The sequence below is a fragment of the Saccostrea echinata genome, unplaced genomic scaffold, assembly GCF_033153115.1.
Source record: "Saccostrea echinata isolate AGI-Se365-2 ecotype Australia unplaced genomic scaffold, CSIRO_AGI_Sech_v1 ptg000015l, whole genome shotgun sequence".
Classification (NCBI taxonomy): Eukaryota; Metazoa; Mollusca; class Bivalvia; order Ostreida; family Ostreidae; genus Saccostrea; species Saccostrea echinata.
The window spans coordinates 6,662,885-6,686,022 of record NW_026889764.1 but is presented as its reverse complement, the minus strand read 5'-3'; the positions used below and the strand labels follow the sequence as shown (position 1 = coordinate 6,686,022).

The 23,138-nt window shown below is 32.1% G+C and overlaps 1 protein-coding gene and 1 long non-coding RNA gene across 2 annotated transcripts in view; one reads left to right on the top strand and one right to left on the bottom strand.

The window, feature by feature from the left end:
• LOC133187460 (uncharacterized) overlaps window positions 1–23,138 on the top strand; it is a 204,496-nt gene that overhangs the window by 118,946 nt on the left and 62,412 nt on the right. The gene's annotated exons all lie outside the window — the stretch shown is intronic.
• The window catches only part of LOC133187949 (neuronal acetylcholine receptor subunit alpha-5-like), a 40,996-nt gene continuing 34,840 nt past the window's right edge, over window positions 16,983–23,138 (bottom strand). Inside the window, exons 7-9 of the mRNA XM_061323345.1 lie at window positions 22,712–22,756; window positions 22,298–22,410; window positions 16,983–17,535 (exon numbers count right to left, since the gene is read on the bottom strand). Coding sequence (XP_061179329.1) covers window positions 16,983–17,535; window positions 22,298–22,410; window positions 22,712–22,756 — 711 coding nt within the window. The remainder of the gene's footprint in view (window positions 17,536–22,297; window positions 22,411–22,711; window positions 22,757–23,138) is intronic.

The following is a 23,138-nucleotide window of genomic DNA, read 5'->3' as shown; positions in this document are numbered from 1 at the left end:
ATATAAAACAAAATTTATGCAAAAGCTTCTACATAAAAAGAAGTCTCTTGCTGTGGCCTTCAATTCAACATTTAGATATATCGACGACGTTTTCCAAATATCAATATTTATTTTGATTCCTACATTGATTCGATATATCCCTTTGATCGACTTCCCTTATTCATGTAACAATATTTACATTTCCGAATATTTTTCCTTAAGATTCTTTGCAAATTCGAATACTGTTCATTTTCTCATGAACTACCATGGATGAGCATGAATATTTCCATTGTTACGTCATAATAACGTACTTGACGTCAAAACTATAGTACAAACTATTTTGCTTTAAAAATGACAGTTGAATGGCGTTATTTATGGCAACTCATCAAAAAAATAATGTAAATATAAGAAGTGAATTTAATTTTTGAAAATTCATTAGGTACATGAACTACAACGCTTCAAGCCGGCAGATTGATCATGAAGCGCTAACGCGCTTCATGAAATATGCTGGCGTGAAGCGTCGTAGTTCATGTCCTCATGAGTCTTCAAAAATTAAATTCATTTCTTAAATTTACCATTGTCGCCTGCAGTTAATGTCTCCCAGTTAATTGGATACACAAGATCATGCTCTATGAACGAACAGTTTCTAAAACGAGACAAGCTATTGACTATAAAAAAACAAAAATAAAAACAGTCTTTTTTACAGTCAACATTTTGCAAATTCTTTGGTCTATACAATGGCCTTGTCAGAAAACACAATTTATCGTTAAGTGGAATGTAAACTGACTTTTTTTCATACAAATTGTAAGGCCATTATTTTCACTAAATTGTCTACGAATTTTTCCGTTTTCCCGATCATGACAAGGAGCACAGAGCGGGTGTGACCGGCCGACAAGGTATATTACTCCTCCATGGCACCTGATTCCACCTGTTTTTAGCGGTCCCTGTTTGCTCTGCTCCTAATTGTTATTGTATCAATGGATTACCATGAGCTTGATTACTATTTGTTCTCTTCATATTTTCCTTAAAAGTATAGTTGAATCTCATATTCAAGTGGAATATTGAAAAAAAAAAATGACGGCAAAACAGTGGAGATTAGAAGTGAAAATAGAAGAGCTATAAATAATATTAACTTAAAAGCATTTTATTACATGCTATAGTAAGACTTATTTTTGTATAGTTATGCAACATATAGAACTCAGTCAAATTTATACTGTAGATGGCTTTTTTCTAATTAAGGATATATGCCGGGTTATAACAGGCACAGTTACTTTCAAGACATTTGTACGTTTTATATGGGAATTCTGGGCACTGATTTCGGCAATCCTCGTCAGTTATACATACTGAAAAAAAGACGTAACTGTAATTAATATTTTTTTTAAAAAGGCCGATGACGCTGCAATTTTCTATTTATTGAATTGGCTCTTGTTAACTACTGGTTTCTTAAATTTCTGTAAATGATTGAAAATCTATTTTACTAACTCTGTGTGGTTGTACAGACACACGTCCCTTGTTTACATTCCAGGGTATGCCAGTGGTCCGGCTTAGCAGTACAGGGAGTGCATTCAGTAACTGCTCCGCACTGAATTCCATAAGCTGTCGAAATAAAGCAGTTTGCAAAGGAGCTAGGTTTACTTTATGCTTAAAATGGCCCTGTAGATATACAAATTTATTGATTAACAATCAATATTCCATTTCAAACATCAAGATAAAGTAGATATTTAGTGCTTTCATTTCCTATATAATTGATTCCTCTGAAATCCAGGTACTGGAAAACAGGCTTTGTGAAATTGCAATGTTTCTTGAATTTTAAAGAAAACTGGTTTGACTAAGTACTTTCAGCGAAGAAAAAAATATCCATCAATCCAAAAAATAAAGCATGTTTTGCAATCTTCAGAAAGAGTTCAATCATTCAATAATTGCACATTTAGATCAAAGGTAGCGCTCTATACGAAATAGTGAACAATAGCTTAAACGATTGATGGTTTTTGTAGAATTTTTCAGGATATGGGGAAAACGACGTAGTTCATGACGTCAAATTACATTACTGTAGATTCCTTATTTTACGCGAGTACTTAATATCGCGAAATGGCTCAAGGGCGTCAAATCGCGAGAAAAATAATTCGCGAATGGGTGATTTATCTTGAGATTTTACATATATTAAAGCGTCATGAAAATAAAAGCGAGTAATTTTATTTCGCGAGTGGTGCTTCTCGCGTAATAACGCGATAATTAATTCCTCGCGTATATTTAGGAATCTACAGTAACTAGCAAGAAAATTACGATAGTTTTTATAGATACGCAGTCACCAATGGTCTAAATGATGATTAATGCTTTGTCAGCTAAAACTTAGCAGTTTAACTTTTTCAGGAATTCAAAGGGCCAAAACTGCTCTTTAACTACCATGTACTTCGTAATCGTCTACCTAATCAATGTATAGAGCGTATGGCGGGTTTGACCGCTTGACTCGGGATGTTTACTACTCCGAGGCACCTTATTCCACCTCAGGTGTTTTCAGGTTGTTGCCCTGTTCATGATTAGTTTTGCTGACTAGATTTCTGAGATTGATCAATGTTCGTTATCTTCACCTTTTACATTATACTTGTCTCAGAAGATGTAATCACAAACACATACTGAAAATGAGAGTTGCACCTGACTTTTAAAGAAAACTTAATTACGAATACAGACTCAAAATAAGTTACAAATACCTGTTACAGAGAGCTTCACATACTCCAAATGTACTTATCTGTTGCAGAAGGCTTAATCATAAACATAAATGTACATGCCTGTCACAGATAACTTGATCTTAAACTCAAATTGTACCTATCTGTTACAGATTTAGAAGGCTAAATTAAAACTTCAGAATGATAGTTGTACCTACTAATCACTCAATCATGCTAAAAAAAAATTACGAATAAATATATATCGATAAGAAAACAAAAACATACCTCCTCCAGAAATTATCAACACTAGCACAAGCGCAATATATCTGAAGTGCATGATGTTTCCAGCTAGGTGAAACTCCATGTAGTGCAGTGAACTTAGCTGATGGTGTTATATATTATTATGGTATTTAATTAATCTTATCCTCCGAATGTCTTGAAGCGATTTGTGTAACAGGTACGAAATTCAAACTTAAAAACTGCGCAAAAACATTGCATAACCCAGTTTTGAAATATAGTTGAGTGTGCAAGTAGGTTCAAGGAATGACAAATACTTCAAAATATCTGTGATTTTGAGGGCTGATATTAATCGTCTGATTAGTAAACAGTTCTACGAAAGTATTTTGGTCACTGATGCTACATTTTCACCTGTAATAAAAAAGAGATATGTTATTGTCTATCTTTGTTGAGCTTCATTTTCGTTTTTTTTTTTTTTTTTTTTTTTTTTAATTAAAAAAAAATCATATTTTTTTATTGTTGTTGTTTTGCTTTTTCATACGTAAGCTGTTATCCTGAGACATTACCTATTACAAAATATGATCCAACGATAGTTGTATCTTAAAGACCTTAGAGTTTGCTAAAATCCGACTTAAAACTTGATCGTTAAAATCCTTGTAACATCAACTTATCTGTCAGGAGCTTATCTCTGTTAACTGTCAGCGTATGTGATTTAGCTTTCTAAGACAGGATAAGCTATCATTTCCAAGTTTATGATAACTAAACACAAGCAATAGTAGAAAGAAATGGAATAACATGGTATAAAGCAAAAAATCCTTCTGTAAGAAAAATACCACGTTTATTGGAATGTAAATGTTATAATCACATGTAAGAGAGAAGGAATACACAACAGCAGTTTTGTATGTACTGTACAAACAAATAACAGTTCGATTTTATTATCATCTTTTAATGTTTATTGGGAATGTAATAACAAATTACTCAAAGAGAAGAAAGTTTAATATTCAAAGATAAATAAGCCAAAACCATTTAACTAGATAACTTTTCTTTAGGAAATTTAAACACTAAATATGTATTGTTTGGTGTAATAAATAGATATTGTCACTTTATATGACAGGTATTTACTCAAACGTGATTTAATGCCGATGATAAATGTAACTTTTATAGCTAACGACACCAATAGATTAAAACTTTGATGGTGAAATAGCAACTAAGAAAAGTTTGCAGGTAAAATCCTACATTTTACTTTCACAGCATTTTCCTATTGTCAACAGTGTGCGCTAGGTTATTATATGATCTATATTGAATATTCTATGAAAAATCATTTATTCAATTTATCAAATTAAATTCGTTTAGAACGCTTTATTAGGTACAAATCAGAAATTTCGTTACAACAACTGTGTATGTCATGACTTGTATCGTTGGCATATTTACTAAATATATGGAGTCAAGAATGTAATTTATATAAAGGAAAAAAAATGACCGACGACACAAACAATTAAAAATTGTCAAATTTTAGGGACACTCTGTCGCTTTCTCAGGACGTAGAATTTTTTTCTTCCTTTAAATGATGAGAAAGCAAAGCAGATGAAAAAAAACACACCCAGCACTCCTACTAAACGCTTTTTATTTACGGTTTTACATTTTAAATTTCGATGTTGAAAACTAATTTATTTGAATGTGACATACACCACAGGAGACCAGACGAACCAGACATACCACGAGGTAGTTCGGGTTAATCTCAAATCAACTATATACGGCACATATTAAATAAATTATAATATTTTATGGACACAGGTTTTATAAAGAATGTCTTATTAAATACATTTTTTTCATCTAGTTTTCCTTATACTCATCATAAAAATATTGTCAACGGTTTTGCATCAACACATTTAAACAGTTTTAGAAAATTATATAATTTTAATTTTTTTATTCAAAAAATAATTGAACTTGATTTTTCCTTTTTCAACTTAATACTTTTATCATATAAAAAAGATACAGTGTGCCTTTATTGAAATCATTAATACACTTACTTCTTAAATATTCAAAGTATATTTGCTTAAATATCTTTAATATTTAGATGTTAGGGATTTAAATTATCATACTCTCTTCTCTTTGTTACATGGCTTGACGAGGTTGAGCTTTGCTTTAGGTGGTCATTTCAGTGGCACTTGTCTTGTTTTTGACTTGATATGAAGTGTTTGACCATAGAAAAGCTTGGTAAATGGTACTAGTAGTCGATATGGTATCTGCAGGGCGTCCCTTTGGAGAGGTTTGTAAAAATAAATAATCTATAAATTGTTGTTTCTTCTCGGTAAAAATATTGTGATTTGATTAATAAATATGAAATTGCCTTCATGTAACACGGCATTCAATAGACATTACATGACTATTACAAAATTGAACCATGAATTTGTGGAAACCAGAAGTGTTGTGGATATGGATGCCAAAGAGCTAGGTGACTGTTTGACAATAATTGAGATACAGGGACACTATATGTACCACTGTTACGGCCTCACTAACGACCATCGGTAACGGCCAACATCAGATTAGCTTAAAAAGTGCTCAACCCACTTCTGGAAATTAGTTTTTTGGCAAGAAGGCCATTTTAAATTGTTGTGTCGAAACCAAGACGTCAGCATATTCGACTGCAGTGGGCAAAATGACATATTTTTTGAAAATGTTGATTTGGCAAACGTTGAAAATATTAAGTGGTTTGTCTACTGTACATGTTAGTCAAATTTCATGACGGTACTTATCTTTTGATCACACTTTGTTGGTACCGCATTAGGTTTACATTATGATCCCTGGGTCATAGCTCTGATCCTTCGACTTATTTAGCTCCAGTCCTTGGCACCCCTTTTCTCAGCCCTTCAATTTTTTTTTAATATTTCGGATTAGCAACGTTTCGGCATGAGCATCACTGATGAGACATAATTTGTCGAAAAGAAATGCGCATCTGATGCATCAAAATTGGTACCGTATAAGATTTACACTAATAATCTGTTTCTGTACAGGACGTCCTTATTATCTAATCCAAAGTCTTAATCACCCATAACGCGTAACAGCCCATTTGTTGCTTGGTTCTTTTTTTCTAGAGTGAGTGATTAGAATTTTTTCAGGTAGGACAGCTAGGGCCTCTAATTAAGTGAATAATTATGCATTATACATTGATGAATACAATGATTAATCAATATACAACTCCCATACAGAAAGATGTGCAGGAATCAGTGTTATACCACTGGCAATTGAGTGGAAGGTTGTGGTCTGTAGAATAGAATCATGCAACAACATGAAATAGAAAGGTAAACTGAGTGTGAAATCTAGCAGGGACTATGTTTTTTGTGGAATGGCGGAGTATGAAACTATATCCGTTTCAGCTTCTCAAAAATGTATAAAGCTACATGTATCATGTTTTAAAAAAATCAAAATCTTAAAGGACTTTTCTGAAGTAACTGAAATTAATAATCATGTACCTCAGCTTACAAATATATCAAATAAACAATCCACAATCTTGTCAGACTTCGAAAGCTTCAAGTTTAAAACATTTGAAGTAAGAATCAGTAAAAATAAAATGTTTTCTCTCTTACTAAACGATCAAACCTTTCTTTTTTTTTTCTTTTTGTTTGATTTTGTATCTTTATATGACTAATTTACCATATGTAAAAATAGATATTTGAAAATTTGAACCATATAAAATAAACTAATATTCCCCTAAAATGTAAGAAAAATAGAGGACGTTCGGGTTAGTCAATATCTAAGATAAATCATTTTCTCAATATGGTAACATAAGCTAATAAACCTATGTAGTATAATCTTTTCTAGGCAAAAAGAACAGCATCTAATCTTTTGAAATAGTAGGCATCACATGATTGGCAACAATAATTTTTTATCCTTAATATCAAGATATACGACAATAACCTTGACACCATCACTTATAGATACTGCCTTCTTCAATCTGTGAATGCCGTCACGGTAGCCGTGATCGAAAAAAAACGTGTTCGAATAACGGCCTCGACTGACCTAAGTCGACAAAAAAAATGATGCAACTGTTCCTTCGCCAAGCGCTCGGCACTTGTAGTGAAAGTTGTGGGTCCTTCGGATGAGACCTTAAAAACCGAGGTCCCGTATAACGGTAGGCGTTGGCACGATAAAGAACCCTCACTACTCAATTGCCCTTAGTGCCGAGTTAAATTTTAAATTTGAAGCCCTTCACCATTTAATGGTGACGTTTCTATATGTTTGAAAATTCCCAAACGGGACGGTCACAACAAACAACCAATCAATCAATCAATCTGTGAACATTTCATAAAAACAACAAATTTGAGAAGTGTCCCTCCTAAATGATGTTTTTAGAATAACGCATATTGTTTGCTGAAAGCATTTGAGTTCGACATTTTGCATATACAGCTTAAGAAACACTAATATAAAAACCTTGTTAGGGCCCTTGGGTAGATAACAGTGCGTAAAAATTAGATAAACGTCTTTTTTTGACAGGTCCTTAACAGTGTGAGCTGTCAATTGCGGCCTCACCGTTACAAATCTGCTTCTTTTAATTATAAAATGTTGTGCGCACTTTTCTGTATTAATTATATGTTCATGAAAAATTAACAAAGTTTTTGATTGATGTCCGTTCAGATTTTTTATATATCATTAACAAACCTGTGTTTGAATTATTATGAAGCAGAATTTCGTCCAAAACTTCTATATGAAAAGAAGTAATCTCTTGCAATGACCTATAAAACATTTTGATATATCGATATTTTATCAATTACCAATATTCATTTTCATTCCTACGTTGATTCGATATATTCCATTGAAATTAAACAAAAAACACCAACGACATATTTGATTCATGTAGGAATATTTTACAAGAGAAAAACACTGACGGCAAAATAACAACTAAACTTAACGATATACATGATGAATTCAAAATTTTACCGTCAACTTCCCTTATTGATGTCGCAGCATTCCATTATAACCTACACACCACAACCTGCTTATGGAGTTTATGTCTCCCAGTTGTTTCATAGGCGAAAAACAGACTCTACATAGAACAAAAAAATTCGGGTCGCCAGCGTGTAGCTGTGGTAAGAGCATCTGCTCTAGAGTTGCGGAGGAAGGAGATGATCCTTACGTCGCGGGTTCGAATTCCACTTTGGGACGTGGTGACCGGTCCTTCGGATTAGACCGTAGAAACCGAGGTCCCGTGTCGCAGTAAGTGTTTGCACTAAAAAGATCCCTCACTGCTCAATGGCCTTGAATGCCGAGTATAGATCAAACATTTGCAGCCCTCCAACGGCAAGTGGTGGCGTCTCCATATGAGTGAAAAATTCTTGAGAGAGACTTAAACAAAAATCAAACAAACGAACAATTTCTAAAACGAGACAGGCTATTGCCTAATAAGTTGATATAAGGATATCAACAATCTCGTTTAAAGTCAACATGGTCGATATATACAATGAGCTTGTTTCCAAATACAATCTGCCGTTAAAGGGAACGTTCGGTCAATTCTGCATAAGGCACAACACAAAAACAGTAGAAAAGGATATATTTTTATTTTTTATCATAAAACCTTATATCAAGGAATAATGAATTTTACTATTATCGTTGAAAGCTTACTGCTCAATAAAATTATTCAAACAGTCTGCCTGCTAAAATGTAATGTACAAAAGAAGAAAAATATTTCAAATACATTGTAAATAAAAAGTTTCAAAATTAGGATAGAAAGCGAATGCCTAGGCTATTTTCAGAAGGATAGCATTTTGCCTTCTCGAAAATCAAAAAATATATATTTTTTAAAATGCATTCATCAATTCTCGAGGTTCATAGTTTATAGTTTTAACGTCTCCCCTCATGCTGAGAGGAAGGGTGTTATCACCAAATTCACATTTTTTTTCTTTTATCCATAGATGCTACGTATACAATCTAAAGAATCGTGAAATTGTTTAATTAAAGATACTTCAAAGAATGCTAAACATGTTCAAATATTTAAGACCTACAAACTACGCTCGATGATGCACAACTTTTGAGTTCATGTAACTCTAGCGCCTTTCATTAAGGAGGAATGCCACACCAAAATTTTATTTAAGATCTTTAAGATTCTAATTATTATTTTAATATTTGGACCAATCCCGATCAAAATTAACACAAAATAAATAAAATAATTTACTGCCTTCTTTTTGTATTTAGCACTAAGAAATCTATTTGATTATCAAGTTCAATTACTTTTAAACCTGTATTACGCCTAAACAAACTAGTATTCTTCTGAAAATGTTATCTGTTTCTAATTATTACAAAATTCTGGTGGGGATCAGTTTAATTATTATTCGATCGGGATTGGCCAAAATTTAAAAAATTGATTTCTCTAAAATTTCGCAATTTCATTTCAATTTCTTTTTTAAAAATGATTGCCTAACATATTCTCCCTAGTTGTGACTAGTTTTATTAAGATTTTAACAATAGGTTTAAAAAATATTCACAAATTATGTGTTTTATTTTCATAAATGATTTTCATTTATAAAATTAAAATGTCTATCCAGCCTTTAGTAACATTTTTTATTTGACATTCATATTATGCATTTATTAACAGCAAATTTTTAACCCTAAAGCATCTTATTAGAAAATAAAACATTTTTTTTTCATTTTGCTATGAAAAATAGAAAAAAATTCTTATTAAATGATTAAGAGCTACTATTGTCCATTAAATGCTGAAACTAGTACTTATCATGGATATCTTAAAGGTCTATGAAAAAAAAAAACATTTAGTGTGGCATTCCTCCTTAAATTGGCCGATTTCTTTAAATCAATGCAAGTGAAAACTGTTAGAACTGATTGATGCTTCATGGCCCTTAAGTATATTACCATAAATCACATTTTACATCTGCTTTCAAAGGTTTCAATCTCTGATTAATTCATATTATGAGGGTTATATGAAGAATAACTAATTATCCTGAACTTTTTCATGTTTTTTCTCATTAATAAAAACAAAAGGACACTAAAAAGTTCATAAAAAGTTGATCTACTTATACAGTGTATCATTTAAATCTCCACCGAAATATAACTGAAATATTGCTGACTCGGCGATCAGCACTTATCAATCAATCAATCATATATCATTTAAATCAAAGAAACATTGAAAGATAAACGGTGTTAACAGCAGTATCTGTAATGAGTGACGAATACGCAAGAGGGGCGAAAAAAAATAACCCAGTCTTGACTTTGCATCGCACTTTGCGGACGTCCCCGTTACGGTCGGCCAGCATTTTAGCCTTTCAGTTTCTCTCAGTCGACGGCTTTGGTAGAAATATTCACAACAAACTTTTCAATGTCAATGTGCAGCTATCTTAAGGCTTCCTGAAGCTTTCAAATGCGTTTAAATATATTGCACTACGAGGTTTTGATTTTAATTTGTAAGTTATGTACTTAAGTACAGCCTAGTTATGTAGAGGGTTCTCTGGGCTATATGGTAAAATATTTGTTATGATATCACTTGACCTGTTGATCACGTGAAGGACCTCTATAATGTTTTGAAGTGTTTTTACATAAATTGTTTTGGTGCATTTGATTTATATAATTATAACATGAATTAACTTTTGTTATAAAAAGAATGTCATTGTGTCCTTGTGTACCCGCGGCCGCATTGTGCTCGGGAAAAGTCATTTTGTTATTTGGGTACAAAATACAGGTAACCCTTGATGGCTCGATTTTCGATCTCTCGAAGTTCTTGATCGCTCGAAGTGAGTCTCCGGTCCCGAATTTTTCCCCTATATAACTAACCAAATTTACTCTTGATTTCTCGAACTCTTGATCTCTCGAAGTCAAAATGCGGTCCCACTATGCATATTCTATTGGAATTTACCCTCGATACCTCGAAGTGGCTACATGTATGTGTATACAAGGTTATAGAATTAGCACCTTTACCTGGACATTTAAATGGCCCCACGCAGAAGTCGCGGGACTCGAGGAACGGGATGTTTATTCAGGTAACACTTATGCTTCGAGGTGTTAATTGGTTTATAATTAATCATATTTAGCCTATATGCTATTTAAATAATTATCAACGACTGTCTTACGATAATTTAGAGACGCAGTGTCAGTGAAAAGTAGTAGTTGGTTAAAAGACGAAATACTAATTTAATTTTTATTTCGAGTCTGTGTCAAAGTTAAACGAAATATGAAAAAGCAGAAACAGCCTCAATGTCAATACGACGAGTATTATTAGACAAATACAGAATTGCGTTCAATGATCATGTTTGGAATAGTCAATGCTATGTACGACGCTGTAAAATGTCGTTTTTATGTAACGAATGTGTAGTATGATGTCCGTATTACAAAGAATAAATAAATATATACGAAATGACGATATACATTTTTTGCTTTACTCAGTTTAATGAAATATTTCATCTAAATTACGAAAAAATATCGTTGTTTTATAAAAACCACATGTAAGAGGTTAGCACTGCCTGAAAATCATTACATCCGGTAAGACTAATTTTAAAACTTGTCAACAAACCCGGAAAATTCCGGACTCTTGAAAACTCGAACTCTTGATCTCTCGAAGTTTTTCCTCGGTCCCGCGGACTTCGAGGTATCGAGAGTTACCTGTATGTCATGAGAAGGTCAACTTACCGATATCTTTAAAGGTATTTTTCACTCTATATCGTATTTTGTATTAAAACAAAGCTATCACATATTTTTCCCAATCAAGATTGAGGCAGAAATCTAGGTGGCTGCTAAAGGACATATGCTTGAGAGAATAAAAATTCGTTCCCACGAAATAAAATTCGTTCCTACGATATTAAAATTCGTTCCCATGAAATTAAATTCGTTCACACGAAATAAAAATTCGTTTTATGAAATGAAGTTGCATAAGGATGTGGCGCAGTGATATTGTAATTCAGTAATACTATGTCATTTGAGGAGGTTGGTTTAGCGTATTTAAAGTATTCAAAGTTGCTTGTGTTGATAAATTACTTTTTTTCACTCGGAATGACACAATAAGATTTAAGAGAGTCTATCAGAACACGGATATATACTGAAATGCAAAAGAAACGCAACATCCTAATTTTAGGGGGAAAATTATATACAAATTATAACTTTGTACTTAAAAAGGTAGGACATCTTCAATTTTGCCAATGCAAATCAGTAATTTAACGTTGAATGATTTTCATTCCATTACCGGAAGTTGATTTTGAGCCCTGTATATAATTTTCCCCCTAAAATTAGGTTGTTGCGTTTCTTTTGCGTTTCAGTATAGTATCAGTGGTCAACACTTAAGATGGATTTTAAGAAACCTTGGTTTCACTACAGATCTGCAGCCTCCATAACAAATTCTACATTGAATTATTTTATTTATTTATTTTAATTATGCATTTAATGATGGGAAAAGTTAGTTTGTATGATTAAATAGTAAAAACTCGTGTGCAGTAAGTACACTTAGGTGAAGAAAGTGTGTCATTTTAAATCAACATATTTGAAGAAATATCATAAATTGTTTTGAGAGACACAACGTACGGATTCTGTTTTCCATGACATGCAAATCTTTAGACCAATTAAATGATGTAATATACAATGTAGACTTATTCAATGCAATAGTAAATGACAACATAGATATGTACAATAAGATAGTAATTTACATCTCCCCCCGGTAAAAAATAGTTAAAAATACAACTATTATTCAACCTCAGTTGCATACATGTATGTTGTACTGCCAAACATCTTATATTATAAGCATAGAAATTAAATTGAATTTGTTTCGTGAGAACGAATTTTATTTCGAGAGAACGAAATTTAAGAAGAATTTTATTTCGTGGGAACGAACTTTATTTCGCGGGAACGAATTTAATTTCGTAGGAACAATATTTATTTCGTGGGAACGAATTTTAAAACAAAAAAAAAATCTCATGCATATGTCCTATAGCAGCCACCGTAGAAAACACATTCCTCTTGCAAATTTCCACAAAAGATCTTAAATTAATCATGATTAATCTAATTTTCCAGACTCGTTTATTCATACATTCTTGACTCTACCCCTACGCACATGACTGTATAAAATAGCATACATTTCAAAAGTATATCTTTCGTAAGCATTTTGAACACTCTGAATTTCGATCAAGGGTAATTAAAGAGGTTCGTTCCTGAGATTTTGTGCAGATTTTTTTCCTAACCTCTATTTCAAAAATTCTGCAAAATGTTTTAGCCCTTACAATAAATTTGGACTCTACAATGCCAATTAAATTATATTCCGTTAAAACCCCATGATTAAATTCCATACCAAAAGCATTTAGTGCGGAACTGATTTTGTGGCTGATTTTTTTTTTTTTTTTTTTAGAAAAAATTAAAATTTTCTCTTTCGAAGTATTTACAGTATTGTTTAGTTTAGATCCCTATTTTTCCATGCAGCCTTCTCACAGAGTTATTTTGTGCAGTGAACTGTTTTATGCTGGTCCTAAATTATAAATTAAATTAAATGTCATGAATTCTGTCATCATCTTTGACAAATATACAGTAAATTTATTGTGAATGTCCAGAAAAAAATAGCCCCATTTTAGCTTAAAATTAACACAATTTTAGTAATATCTAAAAATTACCATCATTGACACCCACTTTTAGTTTTCTTATCTGACTATTTAAGTTAATTTTAAACATTCTGCTTAAGTTCAGTAAAATTTTACTTGTTTCAAATGATTTTATTGCTTGTTAAATTTTTAATGCCAGAAAAATAACTTTTTTGAGTGCAGAAAGGTCAAATAATTGACTGACCATGCGAAGTAATTTGAAACATTTTTGGTGTCACAAATTTTAATATGTCTATTCAAGATTAAAAAAGACTATGTTTGTTCTCATATTTTATTTCAATAAAAATAATGGAGGATTAGATGTAATTTTACAGTGCAAAAAGGTCATATTCAAATGCTTCATAGCGCCAAAAGAAGTGCATTGACGCCCAATTTTTGTTTTGATTTTTAATTAAGCCATATGTGCAGATTCTAAAAATATACTTGATAAAAAAATTCTCATTACTTTTGATAGCAGGATCCAACCTCCTTAAGCCAAGCATTTTAATATATTTGGACATATTAATTTTCAACACACAATTACGACTCGTGTATTTTGTAATAGAGTTCTGATATTTTACATGCAGCTTGAAATAATGTGTAAAGTTAATGTTAGTGAATGTCTTCCCGAAATACCAGCTCACGCCCGCATTGACGTGACGTCCTTTTCCATTATGACATCATATATGTAGGTTGGAGAAGTAAAGACAAGAGTGCACTGTGATATGGAGGCCTGCAGCAAGTTGTTTTTTGAATTTTACCTTAATTAAATTAGTAATTCAATAGTCATACCATTTACGGATTTTTTCCATTTGCCCGATCAGAACAAGGAGTTAATTGCAGGTATGACAGGTTGATAGGGTATGCTTACTCCTCCATGGCACCTGATCTTTCCTCTCATGTTTGAGGTCCAGGTTTGGTCTCTCAAAAGTTGTAGTGTTTCAATGGACTTTTGAGCTTGATAACTGCTCGTTTTCATCTTTCAAGTGAAGGCACAGCGTGACTGTGATATGGGGTTGTTGTTGCCTTTAATCTTACATTAGTAGTTCGATAGCTTGATTGATCCGATTGAACTTCCATCAGTCCAAAGGTGATTAAAAGAAACTCAATTTGACTGCAAATAGTAAAGTTAAATACTAGTATATTTATTCTCTTCTTGGAAAGCATCGCTTTTTATTAATTTTTTTCCAAAGTAAGTGGTTTTATGATTGAAAAAGAATTTAATTATATTTCAATGAAAACAACTGTTCAAAATTTCATTCCATTGCCTATTTGTGATATGCTAACCACTGTTCACAAGCAACAAACATCGGACAAACCATTGACTATTTTTTGGGTGCAAGTCAGATAGTAATTTCTGTTTCTTGTTCAAACCATTTAAAGGATAGCTTTTATTAATAAAATGAGAGAGGACCTATGTAATTCCCTATAAATCTTAGTGAATAATTCTTTTTTCTGTGTTTTAGTCCTCCGTTGTAACTTTTTACATGTCAAATAAATGAGTCTTTCCTTCAAACAGCTCCTACTATTCAACATATTTGAGAGTTATAATCCATACTTTAGCAATATTTTAGTCTTAAGAAACAAGTAAAAAAAAAAACAACTTTTATACTGTATATAAAGACTTTAATGATTTACAGGTTTCTACAAGTCATCCACATGATCTTTTATATATATATATATATATATATATATATATATATATATATATATATATATATATATATATATATATATATATATATATATATATATATATATATATATATACAGTAGAATATCAGAATCTCGAAGTAAGGGAGCAAAACTTCGACATACCCAGGGATGTATTCAAAAGTATCCGAAGCTGTCTTCAAATTACGCATAAACAATCGAGTGGTTTTTTTCTGCTGCAGGTGCGATAGTAATTTCAGTTTCTTGTTCATACCATTTAAAGAAAAGTTTTTATTAACAAAATGAAAAATTAACAAAATGAAAAAAAAAAAAACATTTATAACATTCATTTGCACTACCAGTCATTTAGTCTTCCGTTGTGGCCATTCAAGAATATTGGCACAAACGTTGTTTATCTTTTATGTATATTTTATTTTAAAAACTGAATACTTACCAGTGATTGCTTAACTTGGTTTACGATTGACTCCCTAGCTTAAACGGGATGTAGCACGTGCAGTGGAAGGTGCAGAATAGAATATATTTACATAAATTTTGTTCACTTTCCAAAGTCAGGCATCAGAGACGCGTCTTTGATTCTGATGAGTCGCAAACAATTTAAACTTTTAAAAAAATATGATGTTTTGTATAAAGTATTTAAAATGTACGGTAGTAAAATGTTTTGACCAACTCCCTTCTCATCAAAAACAAAAACAAAAAAAAAAATTCGAAGAAAACGTATATGATCTATAGATATTTGTTGCTTTAGTCAGGCGAACTTGTGAAAATCTATTACATGTAAACTGATTTGTTTTATCGGTCGCTTACTGCCTTAAAAACCCAGGTTGTCATGTCAATAACCATTTCGTGTATTAGCTTGGGGTTAGTTAGGGGTGTAGCAAACATTCTGGTTTTAGAAGGCGTGAAAAGCCGCCCCTGAAAATGTCTGAAGTTGCGATACAAGATATGTTCAACTGATTGGAAAAGTTTTCTTACTTCTAGAGTGGAGTACTCGAGATATTAGGAGTTTTTGAAAATCCTGTTAATAGAGAACACGGCCAGGACATGCAATCGACTTCTGCATTAGCGAGGTATTCGAGATTTCCAATGTTCGAGTTACTGATATTCACCTGTTTATATACAGGAATACACAAGATTAATAAGTTTGGTACTTAATACCCAAGGTAACGAACAGCGTCAGAGACGCGATGATTATAAACAGGAAGAAAAGAAAAAAGAAAAATTTGTCCATAAGACCTGCAAATTCTTCTCGTGTAATTTCCTCATTTCTACCATAATCATGTGAATTTTTCATGCTTTCTGGTCTGAACTCTTTGGACGATAGTGTTCCATGACGGTTTATGTAAAACTCATTAGTTCTTCCTTCAGGAGCAGTGTCGGTTTTATTACGACAACAAGAGCGTCTTTGGCAGGAAAGTTTAGCAAGAAAGTATGCAAAGGCCTTTGTACATGGAGACAGCTTTTCTTTGGTCGTTGACCCATGAGATCCCATAATAACGATCAGGATGGATAAGGTTGATGTTGACAGAACAACCGCCAAATATACGGCTGCAAGAGAAATATAATGATATTCTTGTCAATTGTGATAGAGCTAATTTTGTGAAAAATTTTAAATATATATATATATATATATATATATATATATATATATATATATATATATATATATATATATATATATATATATATATATATATATATATAAAATTTTTCAAATTTCTTTAGATAAACAAGTTCAGGTGTTGTGAAAAATTGCTATTCATATTCATTTGAAAAATGGTACATTTATAGGTTTAATCCCTCAATTTCATTGTAATTCCATTAGAATTTATTTTTTTTCCAATAAATATTCAAAAATGGGTATAAAAAATTGATGTTACTTCAGCTTACAAAGGTAACACACAGCCACAGAAGTGCTAGGTATATGGTCAGCAATCACGGTTAGATATACAGCGTATGACAACAGTACTGTTAAAGAATATCCAATTTTATCCGCTATCTCTTCCAGCTTAAACACAAAAGGAATGAGTATGCCCATCAAAAAAACGGGGAATATGGTGTTAATTGTGTGAAATACATAACGTCTTTTCAATACAAATTGAAACGATAAGCTTGCAAATGTTAGCCCGTTCCTGGTTCTTGACTGTCCCCCTGTAGACAATCCACCAGCAGAAACAATTTCCCATTCTCCATTCGTGACATACGCAGAAAGATCCACTGCGTTTTCATTGAAGTTGAGGTCAATTTCTCCCTGAGTATAGCCTGAAGTTGTTATTTTGATGTTGCAAGTCTGTTTGTCAAAGGGATAATATGTGACGTCACTTTCACAGGACACTTGAAATACCCCTGCTGGAGTTCGACTTACTTCACCATTTGGCATAATTCTCATTGGCATATTTTCATCGTTGATGACTGCTAAATCTTCCACACTAAAATGAAAAGTGATGCCAATTAATTTTTTTTTAATAAATGACGCAGTTAGTTGATATTTTTTTAAATGAATTATCTTCACCTGCACATATACAAATTTTCGCTACGCCTTATTTTGTGAGATGGTGATTTGTAACTATAAACAAACATCTTTTACGAACTTCGATTATTGTTCTATATAATCTTCAGTACTATAAATATACGCGGGAATTAAATTTTTACGAGCAACCAGCTCGCATAACTACGCTAAGATAAAGTTCTCGCGAACGAAAAAGTCATGTAAAGCACAGATGTTAAAATTATTTCGAATCGTGACCACTGCATGTGTGTGTTGGGGGAGGGCGAGGCTGTACGATCTTGGAAATAAAAAAGAAAGTTTTTTTTTTTTTTTTTTTAGTTTGGACAACCCCTCCCTGTTTTTAAATAGTCAAACATTTTTCAGTGAAGACAAAACTAAAGAAAATAGCTCTTGTCATCCTAGAATTAAATATATTTTGTCATGTGGAGGCATGATCTGACTTCACAATTTTTGACCCCGCCCCCCCCCCCTTTCTAATCTAGAATCAAATGGCCGTCCCCTGAAAAAATAATCTCTGTCTTCTATGACTTTTACGTGTCCCTAAAATTATAGGCTAAAAAACTCATATAAATTTGAATTTCAAACAACATGTATTTGGGAATTGAATTCATTGTCTTTTGAATCATACATTCACACTTTGCGTTTGAAACACCTCAGTTAGATTGAAAATGAACTTCAAACAAGAATTTCAATCCAATGTTTTCATGGACGTCCGTGTCGAATTGTACCCGCCCATTTCATTGTCTATCATAAATGTTTTGCCTGTAACAGATGGAAATATTTCCAATTTTGCCAGTTAATGTTCCGCGGTCTTAACTTATTTTCCCAAGTATGTAAACATTAAATTGTCAAAGTACGAACATTCACATACAGTGTAGATTTTATTGTTTATAACATGACATTGGAGCATGTTAACGACAAAAAGGATGTCTTAAAAAAATTATGGAATTGTTTTGGGAAAAAAAATTATGGAAATGTTTTGGAAAAAGTCTTACATTAAATAATATGTATTCCTGTCATCAAATGACAATATTACTTCCATTCAGGAAAATTCAAATGTATGACTTATTTTTTGAAGGCAAGGGCAAGATCTTACAAAACGTATAAATCCATATTTTGATTCATTACTACCTTATGTAAATCAACAGTTAGATCTTCATCACATTCGCACCAAACTTTACTTTGTCTGTTTGAAAGTTTTAAATAGTCTACTTGAAAAGGTCAAGTGAAAGTCCATTTTTTATTCCTCAACACCAAAAATCATGGTTATGGATATTGCAAATCATCGGCTGTTTAAACCACCATGTTTTACAGAAGAAAATGCAGTTAAAACAACCCGTTTTTCCTTAAATTCCAATATGCCAACAAAGAAATTGACACAGTTAATATGAGTAATATTCTTAATCACAAAAGGGTCCAGTCTTGTATTCCACCATATTTCAAGTTGAAGACTACACCTTGTTTTTCCTACAAATATACATCGACTATTGCATCCAAACTTTTTAATTAGAAGAAAACTTTACAGAGCCTAGATATCGAATATCTGAAACGTAATCCTGCTCCCTGTTCAGGTTTTTCTTCACCCTACGACTATAGTCCTACTGGACACGTTATTACTGGTTACGCAAATATAGTTAATAATAAGGACCTTAAATCATTAATTTCCAAATTTAGGGAACCCTGATCTTTTAACTGGCGTCATTGTTTCATAAATATTATGGATTCTGTGGAATGGCGATGGACCAGACATGAAAAAGAAGACCTTGATGCGTTGTCAGAATAGATTAAATGTATCAGATATTTGTTAAAATCTCCTATTAAGCGATTGAGGGACAAAATGAAAACTTACTAGCCTTCTGTGTTCAGTAATTCAGAAGAGAAAAAAGAAATAGCTAGATTACACGATCAGAATGTACTGGTTCCTGCTGACAAAGTAGGTAACAACACTGTCTTTTTAAGGCATAATTCATTATTTAACATGTATTTTAGAGGAACTTGAATTTAATTCAACAAGTGGTAATCCGACTTATACCAATAGTTCCCTTTCTAAGGAGGAAATTCTTCAAAATCATATGTCAGTTTAAATATTTTTAATATTCCCAACCACCAACAAGAATTTGAAATACCATTTTAAGCAAAGTTATTAAAGTTTTAGAAGAAGAAAACCTTAATCTAATACATTGGTTCTCAAGCAACATGAATGCAAATGCAGAAAAATTTCAGGCACCCTCAATAGGAAATAAAACCTGTAAAGAAAACGTCACTATCAACTTGGATGGTATCAATATAAAATGTGAGGAAGAGGTTAAGCTCCTGGGTGTGACAATTAATAGCCATACTTCCAAAATATGCAAAACAGCAGCAAGACAATGTATTAAAACGCATAGGTAAACACCTAACCAAACTGGGCAACTTAACTATCTATTATACTTTTATAATGAGTAATTTTAATTAATGTCCTGTTGTATGGCATTTCTTTGGAGAAAATAACACAAGAAAAATTGAAAAAATTCAAGAAAGGGCTCTCAGATTTATTTACGATGATGGAAACAGTACTCACGAAGAATTATTACTTAAGTCAGAACTACCAACTTTAAAAACAATGGCTACAGAACTTTTAAAATTTAAAAAAATGAAAGCCCAGCTTATCTGTCTGATCTATTTACTTTTAAAGAAACATCATCTCATTTTAGGAAAAGTAATACAGTGCAGGTACCTAGGGTAAGAACTACTAAACATGGTCTACACTCTTTTAGATATGCAGGAACCAAACTCTGGAATGAACTCCCAGAAGACATTAGAAATTTTCTGTTTCTTTTGTTTTTTATGTTTGTTGATTTTAATGAGTAAATTTATTATAAAATCATGATATTATAAAGTATAACTTTTTCAATTCAGCGAAAGTACTATCTCATATTTTATACAATAATATAAATTATAGACTATCCTTTTTGGAGTATAAGTGCTATTTTGACCGTTCACTCATATTTATTTCTATGTATCTTTCTATGTATTGTCCTATATGTAAATGCATGCTATATGTGTTGATTGTTGTTGTGTATTTGTGTGTGTTTTTGTGCGTGTAAATTATGTCTGTTGTGCTACATGCCATTGAAATTTTAACTATGTTTATAAATGTGTATATTGTCATTTATTTGTTTTATGTATAAGTATATGTCTTACTAATCATGTCGGTCAAAAGCTCTACAGAGCTTATATTATTTGTTTGAAAATCCGACTTTAAATAAAATTTTCTGATTCTGATTCTGACCATGTCTATACTGGATTCCGAAACTTCATAAAAGAACCTTACAAACGAAGATACATAGCGGTTTCCAGTAATTGCTCTTTCAAGCCTCTTTCTTTACTCCTAAAATATTAACAGTAGTGAATGAGAAACTTCAGAAGTACTGCGCAACAATACATTCAAGAAGTAGTGTAAATCAGATGTAAATACTTAAAAATTCAAAGGAACTTTTTGAAAATTTGTAAACAAAAAATTTTATCAAAATCAACAGCATAAAATCTTAAGACTTTTCAACTTTAAAGACAACCATTCCTCACGATAAATTAAAGTCCAAACTTTTTTATTCCATTGACAGCTGCTTTTTCAATAAAAATGAACTCGTTAATTTACTAAATTTACTTACCTTGTCATTGGTCATTTCCAAAATAATTTTATTCAAAAACATTCTGATCGTACATACAAGTACTCTGAAGTTGATATTATAAAGAAGCTTGAGTTTCTGATTGACAATATCTTTGTGGATTTTGGAGACCAGGTCTTCCAACAATCTATTGGAATTTCCATGGGTACCAATTGCGCCCCGTTATTAGCAGACCTATTTTTGTATTCATATGAATTTGTTCAAAATCTTATACGTGAAAAGAAGAAAACACTTTCTGTGCCTTCAGCTCGACATTTAGATATGTCGACGACGTATTGTCAATTAACAAAGTTTTTTTTTCCATTCTTATATACGATATTCTTACATCTTTTATATATAAAGATACGATATATCCAAGTGAGCTTGAAGTAAAAGATACCACAGAGTCTGACATATCTGTTTCAGATTTGGATATTTAACTGGAAAAAAGACATTAATGGTAATCTAACAACAAAGCTTTATGATACACGTGATGACTTTAAATTTTCAATCGTCAACTTCCCTTACTTACGCAGCAATATACCTTTATCACTTACATACGAGGTTTATATCTCTCAGTTGATTCGATATACAAGAACATGCTCTACATATGAACAATTTCTAAAACAAAGTAAGTTATTGAAAAACAAGTTGATGAAACAAGAATATCGACAGTTTCGTTTAAAATCGTCATTTCGTAAGTTCTGTGGTCGATACAATGACCTTGTCAGCAAATACAATCTATCATTATGTCAAATGCTGACTGACGTTTTTCATACTAAACTGAATTGTTGATGGATTTTTTTCCCGCTATTTTCTGATCATCAAAAAGGAGCACACGGCGGGTGTGACCGGTTGGCAGGGGGTGCTCACTCCTAAATGGCACCTGATCCCACCTCTGATGTTTTAGAGGTCCGTGTTTTCTCTGCTCCAAAATTTGTATTGTTTAATGGACATTTGAGATTGAATACTGTTCGTTGTCTCCATATATTTCATGGATTTCAGACTACAATTTAATAAGCAATATTTTCTTACGAATTCTCTACGTATATTGCTGGAGTCCATGTGTTTTCCTCCGTATTAAACAGAAATAAAACTGATGAATAATCGGAATCATTCGCCCATACTAGTCGAGGATCCAACCAATTCTATAGCAAAAAAAAAAAAAAATACATGATCTTAAATTCATTAAATAGAAAACTCATGTGATTCATATTGATTTTATTTATCTGTATTACACCATTTCTGTCAATATCATTTTAACGTTTTCCAATAATATTTCATTTTACAAATAACGTAGAAATGTAAAAAAAAAAAAATGAATTTAAATAAATATTGCACTAAAACCAGAAATTAAAATAAAATAAAGTAGAATTAATTTAATTTCACATGCCCAGTTTTTTCCCCCACTATTTTATTTCATTAATTATATTTTTCATATTTACCTACCATGGTCAGCATTCCGGACACAGAAAGTGTTTGATCAACAATGTTCTGTAAAAGAATAAATTTTTCATAACTAGTACGGATGTTAGATACCATTCCTAATAATAGACCCATTGTTGCCAAATAACTCACTTACGAATTTTGGCTAGGGAAAAGCAGAAATCAGTTCAGTATTTATAACTTTATATATTTAAGTTTTCACGCCCTATCTCACACTCAGGAGGGGTAGGGGAGGGAGCCTGATTAAAACAAACTGGAATCTAAACTGATTAAGGATGCTTCCTGATTTATATGACTAATCATGGCTTCAAAAAATTTTCTCTTAATAATCCTATGTGAAAGTTTGATTTAGTATGACCTCGTCCTATCCTGGGGGTCATGATTTGAACAAGCCTGAATCTACACTACCTGAGGATGCTTCCATATTAAT